The 13,659-nt window shown below is 42.3% G+C and overlaps 1 protein-coding gene across 9 annotated transcripts; it reads right to left on the bottom strand.

The window, feature by feature from the left end:
* Nucleotides 1-230: 230 nt before the first annotated feature.
* On the bottom strand, nt 231-12,836 carry LOC104422540 (phototropin-1). 9 transcript variants are annotated; one of them, XM_039303899.1, is made up of 25 exons: nt 12,698-12,836; nt 12,477-12,557; nt 12,278-12,370; nt 10,280-11,044; nt 10,004-10,186; nt 9,251-9,342; nt 7,625-7,874; nt 7,278-7,506; nt 7,109-7,179; nt 6,684-6,790; nt 6,379-6,428; nt 6,186-6,290; nt 5,834-5,893; nt 5,668-5,757; nt 5,223-5,299; nt 4,465-4,549; nt 3,989-4,069; nt 3,503-3,606; nt 2,920-2,969; nt 2,591-2,697; nt 2,331-2,474; nt 2,175-2,226; nt 1,437-1,549; nt 796-936; nt 252-704 (listed from the first exon to the last, which is right to left on the bottom strand). In XM_039303899.1, exons 4-25 carry the CDS (start codon nt 11,038-11,040, stop codon nt 600-602), a joined length of 3,057 nt encoding a protein of 1,018 aa, XP_039159833.1. In that variant the 5' UTR covers nt 11,041-11,044; nt 12,278-12,370; nt 12,477-12,557; nt 12,698-12,836; the 3' UTR covers nt 252-599. The 9 variants fall into 9 exon arrangements, with proteins under 9 accessions (XP_039159832.1, XP_039159833.1, XP_010033190.2 ...); XM_010034888.3 differs by having other exon boundaries at nt 12,467-12,557; XM_018863722.2 differs by having other exon boundaries at nt 12,278-12,400; nt 12,539-12,833.
* Nucleotides 12,837-13,659: the final 823 nt, after the last annotated feature.

Consider the following 13,659-nt stretch of genomic DNA (forward strand, 5'->3'; position numbering starts at 1 on the left):
GCATGAACAGCCAATTTCTAACCGAAAAGCACATTGGATGACATTGGCATTTCGGCTTTAGAGAAATTGAGATGTTCCAGCTTCAGATTCGGTCGAATGCAAGCTATATCATGCAACTCAGGAAAAAAATTGTGCGATGTAGACATAATGTGTTTCCGGATGCTTTTATCTGGCAGCTGCTTGGTGAAGCCCTGAGACGAGGAGTTGATTCATATGGTCGTAACACGATGTGTCACATGAAGTACTTAAGATTTAATATAACCACAAAGAATTCATAATTTACACTCACGAAACACTAACATAGCGTTGCAAGCAGAAGAGAACTTCAAATCCTTCTGACGTGCATATAGGAAATTACATCACCAAACTATAAAAGGAATGATCAGCAGAGCTTTTACAGGATGTTGCGAAGCCATCTCCACATATCAAATGTCGAAGCGAGAGAATTGCCAATCTCCTAGCTTCCAAATCCAGTCAATGCGACCTCGATTCTTTCTTTTTCCTTCTATTGCAGATTGAAGTCCATGTGCTTATCATGAAGTTTTTATTCCTGCTTGCTTTGCACCACTGCAAAATGGATGAGCATGGAGTTAGACCTCTCAGAAAACATTCTTTTGAAGGTCATCCATTTCAGGGTCTACGAGTTTGGCTTCCTTTTCTGCATTGCCTTCGCCGAACAGAGGAGCATCAAGCGCAGGAGGTTCCTGAATAGTTCACGCATGTCAGCCCATTGCATGACATCGAGCAAAATTAGGAGTTGAACATGCTTTATGATCGCAATTTTTGTCACATTACCATGCACCGAACTAAGGCCCAGTTGATGCCGCGGAAGAACGGGTGACGTTTGATTTCGTCCGCTCCTTCGTATGAGCCCAATCTGTTCTTGGGATCCCTGTGCAGCAATCGGTACATCAATTGCTTCGCATGGAGACTTGCCTGCAGATAGACATAGTCCCATTTGTATCATATGATTCTCCTGAGAGTTGCTAAAGGTCATGAAAAAAAACTCTTATCTTCTATGCAGCAACTTTTGAGGAATCCGACTTAAACATATCTTGTGCTGCCATAATCATGCAACCAAGTAAAAGTGCTAGGAACAGAATCTACGATGAAAACGTCCCACTTATTGGCCAAATGTGTTGCTATTTACTGGGGAAAACTTCCCTGAACCTAAGCTCAAGGGAAAGAACCAATGATGAATCCGAAATGAGACGCTGAGGCCAATATTAGATGTCTGTTTCTAAAACAGGCATATCAATCTGTGCACTGTCAATTCTGTGAAAAGCAGAATATAAGCAAGCTACTTTCCAGCACTCCTAGTTCAAATCAGTGGGGGGGTCTTCGAAAAACTTCCGACCAAGCATGAACTTCTGTTTGACCAATTCCATAGTTCAAGTGTGTCAAGTTATAGGAATGATTATAGGCAGGTATCTAACCGGTTTACTTCCTGGAAATTTGATATCCTTGTTAAGGATATTCGTAAATGTCTTTTGTCTCGTCTTTCCCCTGAAGGGTGTGTATCCATACAGCATCTCATATAGCAGAATACCTGTAAGAAATGGAGACAATAAGATTTCCCAGGCAAATTGAAGAAACATAAGTAGGCTGCAAATGAGTGACAACATTAGTGCATTGTGAATGACAGAATTAACTCCCTGTAAAAAGCGTCATTACATATCTATTACAGAACTACCAGTACAAACGATAGGAGAGAATTCTCCCTCCCCATGAAACTTTTGTTGCGCTGCTGATGTCAAGATATCTATCTTTTCAATGTTATTATCGGGTCCAAAAAAGACTTCAAAGTAAGCAAAGCGTAATGCATCGAGTTTAACCATATTGCAGAGCTCAATCCAGCATTGCAGCTAGTACCTATCAAAAGGCGAGTATTTCTAACTGATGCTTTTAGTCCTTTGGTGTTGGTGGATCATTTTATCTGGTAAAAGATATGCGATGCAGTAGTTTTTCTTTCCTTTTCTCTTGTCAAATTTTCTGATGCATTAAAAGACAGATGATGTTATTTTTCTACGAAGTTGACTAAAAGAAACTGGAGTTCTTTTGACATTCCCCCAAAAGCAAGCCTGGTCTTACCGATTATTGTTTAAAAAAAATCTTTTCTAGAAATAAATGCATTACCATGTTCCTCTTCATTAGAAGATGCGAGAGGAACTTACCAAGCGCCCACCAATCAACTGCACTTGTGTGGCCAGCCCCTTTGATGATCTCCTGCAACATATAAGGAAGTTGGCATAGCCACACAGAAGTAAACTGGTGCACTCAATCTGGAGACATTTGGACTTTAGATAGAGGCAAGAAAAGAAGAAACTAACCGGAGCTATGTATTCCTCCGTGCCGACAAAAGAATTTGATGCCCGCATGGGTTCAGCCATAAAGATTGGCGTCTCTGGGCCTTTCTTCTTCTTCTTCTTCTTCTTCTTTTTCTTCTTCTTTTCATCAGTACTAGGAATCAAAAGCTTCAAATAACAGAATCAATGAGTACATTATATATACACACAATGCATAAACTCTATTGTAAAAATAATCATAGAAACAATTGCTCATTCGGAAGATCATTAGGTAGTTGAATTACCTGAGGTTTGCAAGATGTCAAGCACGACAAATCGAAGTCTGTCAAAGAAATATGCCCATTGTTCTGAAGCAAAACGTTTTCCGGTTTTAGATCTCTGTAAATAATCCCTGTAAAATGACAAAGATGTCAATAAATGGGAAGACTCCAGGCAGCGTGTCTAATTTGCTATCCATTCACTCATTAGCCCTCAAATGACCCTAAAAAATACAATTCGGTTGCAATTTCCATGATCAACTTCATCAAAATTTGCCATCGAGAATTTAAATGTAGCAACAGGTGCATCTGTCAGAGAATGAATTCTCGGTTTATGTAATGTGATGGACCTTTACCTTGGCAATGAAGATACTCCAATGCTACAACCACCTCCGCAGCATAGAATCTGCAATCATCAACTATACGCAATGAATTGAAAGGAATAGAACACGACAAGTTGGCTTTTGACATTTTGGCCTGCAACTTCTACAGGTGGAGTTAGAATTGCCCAGAGTAATACCGATTTTACTCTATGTTTTTGCATCTTTTGAGTTGTGAAGAAGGCCACTTAAAAATTTGCAAGGTAAGGCTGCGTGCATTAGACCCAAAGTGGTCTGACCTTTGCCCAGACCCAGGAAAAAGCAGGAGCTTCATGCATCTGGCTAGATTTTTTGCCATTAGATAGTACATTCTAATAAAATAAGTTTGTGGATTAAACATGTGAATGTGCATATATTGTATTGTGACTTTCAGCATCACAGGTCCACAATATGTTGTAGCTTAAATGACATAATTTTCAACTTCAGGCATCAGGGGGAACTTTCTTTGTAGCATGAGCTTCAGAAATCAGTTTATAACCTCTTTGAATAAATTTTAGAACCTAAGCTTTGACATAAGCATTTGAGGCATCTACATTAAGATTGTTTCAGAAACTTTTACCTCGCTGCATCCTCCTTGAGGACCTTCCGGGGTTGCCTGTCCAAGAGCATGAAGAGCTCGCCACCAGGGTAATAATCTGTTATCAGGCAGATGTGGGTTTTGGTCTGCAGAAAACTTAAAATTAGTATTCATGTTGGATGGATACTGCAAGCATCGATTTGGATTATATCCATGGGGAGGTAAATAATTGACATCTACTAATGGTAGACCATCGAACATAACTCGAATAATATAACAAGCAATCACTTAAAGGGCATGTGAGAGCACGACTTGGGATCGTTCAAGGCAAAGTGAAAAGTGCCTAACAATAGGTTATGAATAACCCATATCTAGAAATTGATGAGCACCTCACACACAGTTCAATTTGCATTATCTTCATGTTCCGCAATTACCAGTATAATTATCCATTATAAATGCCTTTTACCTGAAAAGAAGCATGTAGAGCTGGAAGACAAGGATTATAACAATCTATTATATATGCTTTACCTGAAAAGAAGCATATAGAGCTGGAAGGAAAGGATGATCCAACATGTCGAGGATTTCTCTTTCAGCACAAGCTCTGTGGACCTTCGGAAAATGAAGAAAACAATTCATATTAAGGGATATAAGATGTATGCAATCCCAGATTCATGAAACAGATCAATAAGGAATCCATTGAAGGAAAGCACATTATCAGCCAATTCCTGAACAACATCCAACCATCATACACACTAGATCATCCTCCTATAACTTAAAAACCGAACTAGGAATGCCATCTTAGATATAGAAGAAGTAAAATTTTGGCATCACCAAATGCAACTTCTCCATTTATATGAGAAATACAACACACGAGTGCTTACATCCACATCAGTAATGTCCTCAGATTTTCCAATGATCAGTCTTATTTTATGGATTGCGAGAATGTCACGCATATAAATTCAAAAGGAACTTGAATCCTGATGGAAGTCAACCAATTTCAATACCTTATTGCGGTTGAGCATAACACTCTTATCCATGGACTTCATTGCAAAGAATTGGCCGGTTCCACACAGCTCGACTAGATGCACACTGCCATGATGGTCAAGCGTTCATCAAACTCTCACACACAGAAAATGCCCCTTTCAGATGCAGAAAGAAACAAGTACCAAAAAAAAAAAATAACGTCTTCAGAATTGCCAGCAAGACTCAAAGCCCTCAACTGCACCTTTGCCCCACATTGCAGCAACCTCTTTACAAGATTTCTTATTTCCAAGCTAAAATTTCCAAAGCAACTGAAACATGATTAAAGTCAACTAGACTAATGTACTTCCAGACTTTTAGTATTGGCACACAAGCCTTACCAGTGATCAAGAGAGCAAAGTGTGCAATCAGTAAGTCTGAGCATTGCGCTCAGCAGTACAAACTTTATATTGCAAAGGTTTCTACCCCTCACTAGCCAGTAACTCCAAGTTATCATTAATTTATTAAGCATTACTGGATTTCTGCAGCTTATATGCATAAAAAATATGCAGTAAAACTGTGTCCAAGATTAAGAGGAAAAGGAATTAATCCAAGGAAGTTTAATAAAACCATGTGCGAGAGAGACTGACAGTTTCTGATTTCCTTGCTAAATTTCTGACATTTGGGAAGGACAGTCAAGGGTCAAAGTTGTAAAAAAAATCAAAAGATTTGGCTTTCGGGTTTGGTTAAACCAGATGTTATTCAATTCCAGTTGAGACAATATGACATGCACAGGAAGTACCTGCCGGTGTCCCCAGAGCCAAGGGGTTTAACTGGCCTAAAATGCTTTAATCCTATCTGCTCTCCGCTATCCAGTATCTGCATGTCAGGAGCACAATTCACCAAATAAATAACTTAAGCACAGATAACAGCAAGAAAATCATGAGATAAAGCTTACAAAAGACCAAAGTAGTAAACTGACGTGGTGACAATGTCATGGAGAGGTTAACTAGTCAATCTAATCTACTTTAAGAAGTGCAGAACGTGAATTATTTACTCAGGATAAGTAAAAACATGTGGGAACCGTATAGGTAAAGGACACTGGATGTTTAAAAGCATTCATCACATCCATTCTTCCCAATATTTACAGGTCATGCACCATGCTTATTAGAAGAATGACATTGTATTTGCTAGAGGTTTACTTATTAACTGATCTTAGTATGGAATAAGGATAAGAAATAAAGTACCTGTTGAATGACTCTCCAAGGGTGGCTGTCCTTCCTGTGTGGCTTTGGGTGAACGGTTTTAGAGTGTTTAGCCCATAAATCCTCTGGTCTCTGCTCACAGAAAAGTTCTTAATCTCATTATCACGTTGAGAGACTTCTGAAGCTTTAATCAAAATAAGGATGCTACCTTGTTGGCATCCGGAAGTTCTCTCACTGCTTCATCAACATTTTCAGCAGTGCTTTTCACCTATAATTTATCAGCAAGGAAAATGGCAGAGGATATTGGAGATTATTAAGATTCTTCTGCTAAAAAATCTTGCAGTGCTAGTAGCAACTAATATATGGAAAGTCTGGCATTTTATGGGGGCAACCACTGAAAGAACTAAAAAAAAGAATCGTCTTTCAGAAATTTGACTCAATTAAAGTGATTCTTGAACAGCTGGGTTAAGTGTGAAAAGTATGATATTCCCTCACACAAAGAAATAACAAAGTTTGATGATAACTGAATGATATATGATGGAGGCAAAGAGAGCCCAGACCAGTTGTTCACTTTCTTTAGCAGTATACTCAGGAATGGAGTTCTGCAGTGGGTCAACGTGTGCGCTACCATCCAGTTGTACTCCAATGAAATACTGGACTTCTCCCTGTTTTCTCACATAAGCAGTTCCTTAGTACTTTGAACAATATTATCGCATTGTATTAATCTATCTAAACTTCAATTGTGGAGTGCACCTTCTGATCACGCATTGGCTGAAGATGAAACAAATTCCAGAACTTTTTGCCTGAAATTCAGGAGAAAACATTACAATACTTACAAGAATGTGTAAAGTAGATCAGCTTCATATCGAGGCTAAAGCTGCTATACACAAGCAAGAGGCATGTTTACCTAAGAGTAACTTTCTTTACTTTTACCCTGAAATTATTATTTATGTCATTCTACACGAAGCTCATAAATTTTCAAGGGCATGCTGAAGTAGGAATTCCACTTCACGGTTTTTCTATTCAAGTCATTCTACATGAAATTCATAGGTACGTACCGCTTTTTGTGTAGTTTATCAACTGCACAGTGACGTCTCTTTGGTTGTCAATGGCTTCCCGGATTTTCCTCACAGTTGCTGGATCAGTTTCAGGTCCCTGGAGGAACCTATACCGATTCAAAGTTTCAAACAAGTTATCTCACAACTAGCTCATTTACATTTCAACAATAGGTCAGTTTATTTATCATTTTTTTTTTCCAAATGAAGCTTCAGATTTCTCATGGCACAAGCTCTGGGCCTTTTAATCATCAATAGCTCTATCAAATAGGAGGATGCAATATGAGAGCATGAAGCTGCAAATTTCCTATTTATACTCATATCTTAAACATATCTAAGTGCCAATTTGCCAGTCCCATCTCTAGGCCAGTTAGATGACTAAAAGTTTAAAAAAGTAGAGATTACTGAAGTAATCAGAAAGCAGATACCTGCAATTCCGCCCGAGAATCTCTTCCCGGCTGTATTCTGTCAGCTCCAAGAAGCTATCAGAAGCGAATATCTGAAAATTGCGGACGAGATGAAATTTAAAATCGCATATATCCACTTTCAAGTACAACGAGTGAATAAGCTCCGCCTTAGTTTGTCCAGCAGCCTTACAATGGGATTGTCCGGTAGCCTGGGATCCGTGATGACGAAGTTCTTCTCGATACGTTCGAGCGTGGTAGCAAGATCGATACCCTTCCTCATTTCCTTCTGTCTTACAACATCATCCACACTGTCTGGCCTCTCGTCAGTTTCACTCACGTCGTCGTCGTCTTCGTCGCCGTCGTCTGCAGCTCCTCTAAAGTCGAAGCTTTCGGAACTGGACCGGCTCGTCCTGACCCTTCTATCCCCAGGATGGGGAGATAAATTTAGTGAGACAGTAGCATCTTAGCTAGATACAAGTTGCTGAAATTATCACTAATTCCAATACATTCTAAACAGTGAGAGACATAAGGCGATACCCCATGAACGAGCGGCGAGCAGATTTCGTTTGCTTCTTCTCGGGCACCTCGCTGATCCGCTGCATTGAATTCCTCCTGCCTCCCACATTCTCAGAGTTTCGTCTTCCTGTAGCATCTGATCTCTCTTTCTCGCCACCACCTTCCGAACTCCTCATTAGAGGGCGATTGATCGACTCGCTGAGCGCCCTCGGCCTCTTCACCGCCTGCACAAGTTCTGATACCGAGCTCGTTGCCATATCCTTCTGACGGGCTGCGAAAACAAACCATCAGGCTCGTCATTGGCATCCAGCATTAGAAGAAGGGAAAGAAGAAGCTTCTGCTAACACCCGCATCATGCGCTTCACATAATTGCGAAACGATCACGTTAACGAAGTAGGACTAAGAAACAAAAGACCTCCAAACTAGGAAAGCAACTCACGTGGTCACGAGACCTTTCTCGCGAACCTAGGAACGTCTGCCATTCTTACTGCTCTAGAATGGAGTGCTAAGCGTGAGAAGAATTAGGAACTCGAATTTTTACTACGGAACCTCGGAACGTCATGCTCATTCCTCATAACAACTGCAAATGGTTCGGCATTCCGTAAAAGATGATGCTTCCATCAAAAGCAGAGGCTCACAATATCGATGTTCAGTTCATTCTAAACTCGCATGAAGTGCAATCTATCTGCGCCAAATGATGACGACAAACTTACTGTATTATCTTGCAAAACAAGCAATAACAGAAGCCTCTTACAAACCATGCATTATTTAGTAGCGTGGGTGTCAAGCAATTAATCATCCCATCGCCAAAGTCGATGTTTCCGAGACAAAAGGGTCATGTTAACAAGTGTCTTTGGATTGAAAAGAATTCCATTTTTCAGGATACTAACGCTCCTTATACTTTATATTGTTGGTCCACCGATAAATAGAATCATTTACTATTAATAAAGCGGTGTCTTTACCGTGTTTGTTGACATAGCAAAGATGATGTCACAGTTTTAGGATTAGCTTGTTTGTGGGAAATGAATTATTTGGAAAACATTTTACTAAAACCAATCAGTTGTTCGACCAATTTTCTTTCTTTTAGTTTTTCGTTTCCCTTTCCTAGTTTATTAATAACAAAATGGATTCTTCTAATATATAAAATAAAAACTCAATGGTTTGTGCTACTATAACCTTCCTGACCTCGATTTGTCTTCTTTTATAGGCATTTCACTTCGAAATGAGTATTGATACTAGACATCAAAAAACAGTAAAAACAAAAAAAAATAATAAATAAAAATGAATAACAAAACCATGGATTCCATTGTTTATATGGTTATTTCTTTAAATAGTGAGGTCCTCTTTACAGACTGGAATCCCTTATTTAAAATATGAATAAATAAAGAAATATTTACATCATTAATAAAAATATTTAATGAATATATTTTCAAATGATAGAAGTGATTGTTTTTAAATAATATATGTATTTTTAAATAATCATTTTCATGAAACAAATTGAGCCTACAGATAAGATGTGATGGACCTACAAGTAAGATGTAATGGGAATGTATCTCTCTTAAAGATCGAACTCATCACATACGAAAATAAGCATAAATAAAATGAAATGAATAGATAAAAGTAAATGGAAGAGAGAGAGAAAGAGACCGTCATATCGAATCAAGGACTCAGGCAATCCATTGGGACGCATCATCTTATCCTTGGACCCCTCCGTGTGCTTGCTCACCTCCACTTGCATTCTGCCCCCACGCCCACCATCACCCCCACATAAATCATTATTCTATTCTTCATAAACAAATAAATTAATAAAAAGAGAGAGAAGGGACATAAAAACGAAAATTTGAACCAGAAACTAAAAACCCATGTCTCAGGTATATATCCTTCGAATTATCCTAAAAATTTAAGCGGTCAAAATGGCGCTGTTCAGATCTTTTTCTTTTAATATATTTCTTTTTACTGAGTAAGATTGACGAAAAAGGAAACTCCAATTATACTAAGAAGAAGCACGAGATTAATTATTTTCAAACAAGTATCCCGTCTTGTCCGTAGATATATCAGAATAGAGATTCTATATCCAGACACGCAAGCACTAGCCAGTCCACTGATGCGTGTAATGAATCTTTGTCGCTTCTGAAAAGCATGGGAGCCCCCGCGCTTTCAAATCATACTCAAGAATCTCTCTCCCTCTTTCGAGTGGCTGGAAGAGAGAGGGGTGCGAGGTGGTGGTGGTGGGATCCGAATCCAAGTCCCGAAAGAAGCGGGGGGAAAAGATTCGACGTGTCGTGCGGACCGTCATGATTCAGTGCAGAAAAGAAGCTCGGTCGATCACGTCACGACAAGAGCGAGAGGGAGAATCGGAGGAGGGACGGGGGCAAAGGCAGACCAGACAGGCGGACCCACCCGATGAACTTGAGGACCTCGCCGGCGTCGTCCTTGATGGGGGCGATGGTGAGCAGGTTCCAGAACGGCGTGCCGTCCTTCTTGTAGTTCAGCAGCCTCCCGCAGTAGCTCGTCCCCGCCTGCAGCGCCTCCCGGATCTTCGCCACGTCCTCCGGGTCCGTCTCCGCCCCCTGCAGGAACCGGCTGCATCGCCGGCCCCGACGCACCGGATCGTCAGCCGCCCGTCGTCTCATGAACTAATGTCGACTACCCATAGAGAGAGAGATAGAGGGTTACCAGTTCCGGCCGATGACCTCCCTGGAAGTGTAGCCGGTCATCTTGAAGAACCCGGCGCTGGCGTACAAGATCGGGTAATCGGGCTTTGTCGCGTCCGACACCACGAACGTCTGCTGGAACGTGGACAGCGCGTCCTTGAGGTCCTCCGACACCCTCGGGAACCCTCTCTCCTTCCCTCCCTCGCCGCCACCGCCGCCCTCCGACAGTTCCCCCGAGCTCCGGACCGAGTTGTTCGAGTTCCTCCTCGAGGTGCTGGACTTCCCGCTCGGGTCGTCGCCGCCCGAGTTCCGGACCGTCACGCCCTGCGGCTTCCCGGTCTCGGTGTCGGTCCTCAGCACTAGCCCCCACTCCGCCGCCCTCTGCGCAGCTGCTCCCGCTTCGGCGGGCGGTTGCGCCAAGGCGGCGAGGGGCTGTGATTGTCCGCTGTCGTCATGCTGATGGACCGCCGGGATGGGCTTCTGCGTGAAGGGCTGTGATTGGCGGGGCGGAGGGTCGCCCTTGATGGCCATCCATGAGGTGACCGTGATCTCGTCGCCTCTGCTGGTGGACCTGGAGGAGGGGAGCCCCGGCGGATCGTGTTCCGGGCTTTCTTGCTGGCCAATCCAGCTTTGCCAGGGCCGCTGCGGCGGGCGAAAGGCCGGGTTGGTCGGTCGGGTCGAAAAGGCCGGCGGGTTGAAGACCTCAAGCGACCCGCGCGGGTCTCTGGGCAGAGGAGGTAGTCGCGACGGCGATTTAGAGAATTTGTGGTCCGCCGCTTCCATTTCTCTGCACGACATATAAATTACCCAAAAAAAAAAAAACTTTGAGATGATCACACACGCATTGAACAGCTCTGAATCTACTGCGATTTATTCTCAGTCGAGTGATTTACATCAATCCGAACACGTTGAAAAGAGAATTTTGTCTAGTGTTGTTCTCCTAAAATAAGAAACAATACTAAATCTAGCATTACCCGTCCAGATGAATGTCCCACAAGTCAATATTGCGGCATCGCTGCTTTTGTCAAAAACACGAATGCGAATTTCGCCGAGAACTAATCGACCAGGTCCCGCAGTTGAAAACTAGAGCGCAGAACTCAATAATTGCAGCAATTCGTACACAATTACAGATCGCTTATCGCGGCTAGATTAACAAGAAGATGACTTTGGGGGTTAAAAAGAAGAAAGGCGACGTGCGAGAATACGTGAACCGGAGATATTTACGAGGGAAATGTACACGTATGAACACGTACGTGGGCGAATGGCAGATTCGTAAGGCAAGGTCGTTTTCAGATGGTGAAAGGAGCGTGAATGTGAATCGGGGGACCACTGATCCATGAACTGGACTCGCCGGTGGTCTCGAATAGGATGTGTTTTTCAGGATTGGAATCGGATAGGATTAGGCCGAACTTAAAGCATCGGGATTGGACCAGACGGAGGGAATGCGAATAGCGACCCGGGGGGAGTTCGGGGCCATCGCGACTCCGACCGCCGGCCAATGAAGAGCCATGGTTCCGGTCGTCGCGGAGAGACTTTCCTCACCTCCCGTTGAACGGGATGTTTCCGTCCCATGCAGAAATTGCACTAGCGAAAAAGGCATCATGTAGTTTCACAGTGCAGACAACTAAAGCATCATCAATGTGCGGGTGGTTTGCTAGTTAAAGCTCCATCTCCATCAACGTCTTAATCTGTCTGTCTGTCTGTCTCTGTCTCTCTCTCTCTCTTCTTCAATCTCTAGAAAAGCACGGACAGCCGAAGTGACATGACCTTACCGAACCCTGAAACTTCTTACCGGCGCAGATTTATGCACAGCTTACTTTCTTGTGTTTTCTTTCTTTCACCGGCATGGACGATGCATCTGAAACGGTACGGCGACAGCTCACTCGTTCTCTCGAAACCTACTCTCTTCTACGCTACTTGCCGAGACGTGCAATCGAAAGGAGTGCCCGTGCTCTATGATCTGAACTGCTAAGCGGGGAGGGGGTCGGAATAGTGCGGCGAGAATCGTGGGAAGAATTACCTCGACTGGCGGGAGCAGAACGTGCAACTGAGCTTCTGGGACTCAGAGGCTCTGATGATGATGATGCTGACGAGCTGAATCTTCTACACCATCCTGGGTTAAAGAAAGTTGCAGCACGAAATTCTGTGAGGAGGAGGAGGAGGAGGAGGAGCAAATAATGTCAAGCAACGTGTGGAAAAAGTTTAAGACCGGAAACGACTTTATAAGCGCACGGAGACAAAGAGGGGTTGGGCTCCCATGCCTGTACAACTACGAACTCACATGGCGCTTCACGTATTGCCTTGTACCCGCCACCAATCATGAAACCGAAAGCAACAGTCCCCCAAATATATCAGAAATGTGAAAAATAAGGAATTGGAAAAGTTTCTGATTAAGAGAGAGAGAGAGAAAGCTTCCTTCGTTAATCTCTCTCTATCCTACCCCTTTCCACTTCGAGGCAAAAGTTGGCCTTTTCGATTTCTGTCGAAGCGCTTGTAGTGTCGTCCTGTCTCTCGCGGGTTGCCGGTGTCCGACTGAAAATGCTGAGTTTTTTAGGGTAGAGACTGCTATAATCGCGAGAGAGAGAGAGATGCCGTTTTTATAAATAAATGGTGGTGGAAAATAGGAAGGAGTGAGATTGTAGGGGTCGGAAATGCAAATGGAGAATATTGGCACATTGCATCTGGTGGTCACGGAAAAGCATGGCCCTGGCCTTGCGAGGAAGGTGCTACTTTTGGATTGATTGTTTTGAATGTGTGCCATGCAATTGCAGGGCGACCAATGATAACTAAACTACTATGTTAGACGGTTTCCGATGAAAATTGACGGGAATGATTACATTGAAAATTTGCATAGAGAATAACGACTAAATTGAGGAAATTAAAAGTTTAAAAATCAAATTAATAGTTATACAATAGATTTAGAACTAATTAGGTATTTTTTCGATGATCGAGATATATGATTTGACCAAAGCTTGGTTTTCGAGGCTTGAGCTTTGCCCTGAACAAGTAGCTCATAAAGTTGAGCTCAACTTGGTTATGAAGATGTAAATATCGACATGAGATCAAGTTAAGCTCGAGGTCACTCGAGCTCAATTTTGATAGTAAACAATGTACAAAATAACCTGAAAAATTCAAATTTTAATTAGACTAGCGGTTGTTACTCAACTATATACATTGCTTGAGCTACTTGAATTTCCCTCTCGACAATGAAAGAAGCCTAAGAGCGGAGCTTAGATGTCTCAAGACAAGCATGACTCTTTCACACATTCCAAGCTACATCAGATTAAAGTATATGCGTAGCAAGATTTACGAAAAACAAAACATCAGAATCAAAGCAGTCACTCCGTATATAATTAGTGGCATTGCTCTTTCTTTGAACAAAGATGAAAGGATGACGCACAA

This window comes from Eucalyptus grandis, chromosome 10 (assembly GCF_016545825.1).
Source record: "Eucalyptus grandis isolate ANBG69807.140 chromosome 10, ASM1654582v1, whole genome shotgun sequence".
NCBI classification, from domain to species: Eukaryota; Viridiplantae; Streptophyta; class Magnoliopsida; order Myrtales; family Myrtaceae; genus Eucalyptus; species Eucalyptus grandis.

Coding starts and splice junctions, on each gene's coding strand:
- LOC104422540 (XM_039303898.1), bottom strand. CDS start 11,055: ATGTCGTGCAGAGAAATGGAAGCGGCGGACCACAAATTCTCTAAATCG. Junction 7,507..7,624: donor GCTCGCCGCTCGTTCATGGG/GTATCGCCTTAT, acceptor TCCTGGGGATAG/AAGGGTCAGGACGAGCCGGT. Junction 2,970..3,502: donor CTCAAGGAGGATGCAGCGAG/GTAAAAGTTTCT, acceptor TGATGATTGCAG/ATTCTATGCTGCGGAGGTGG.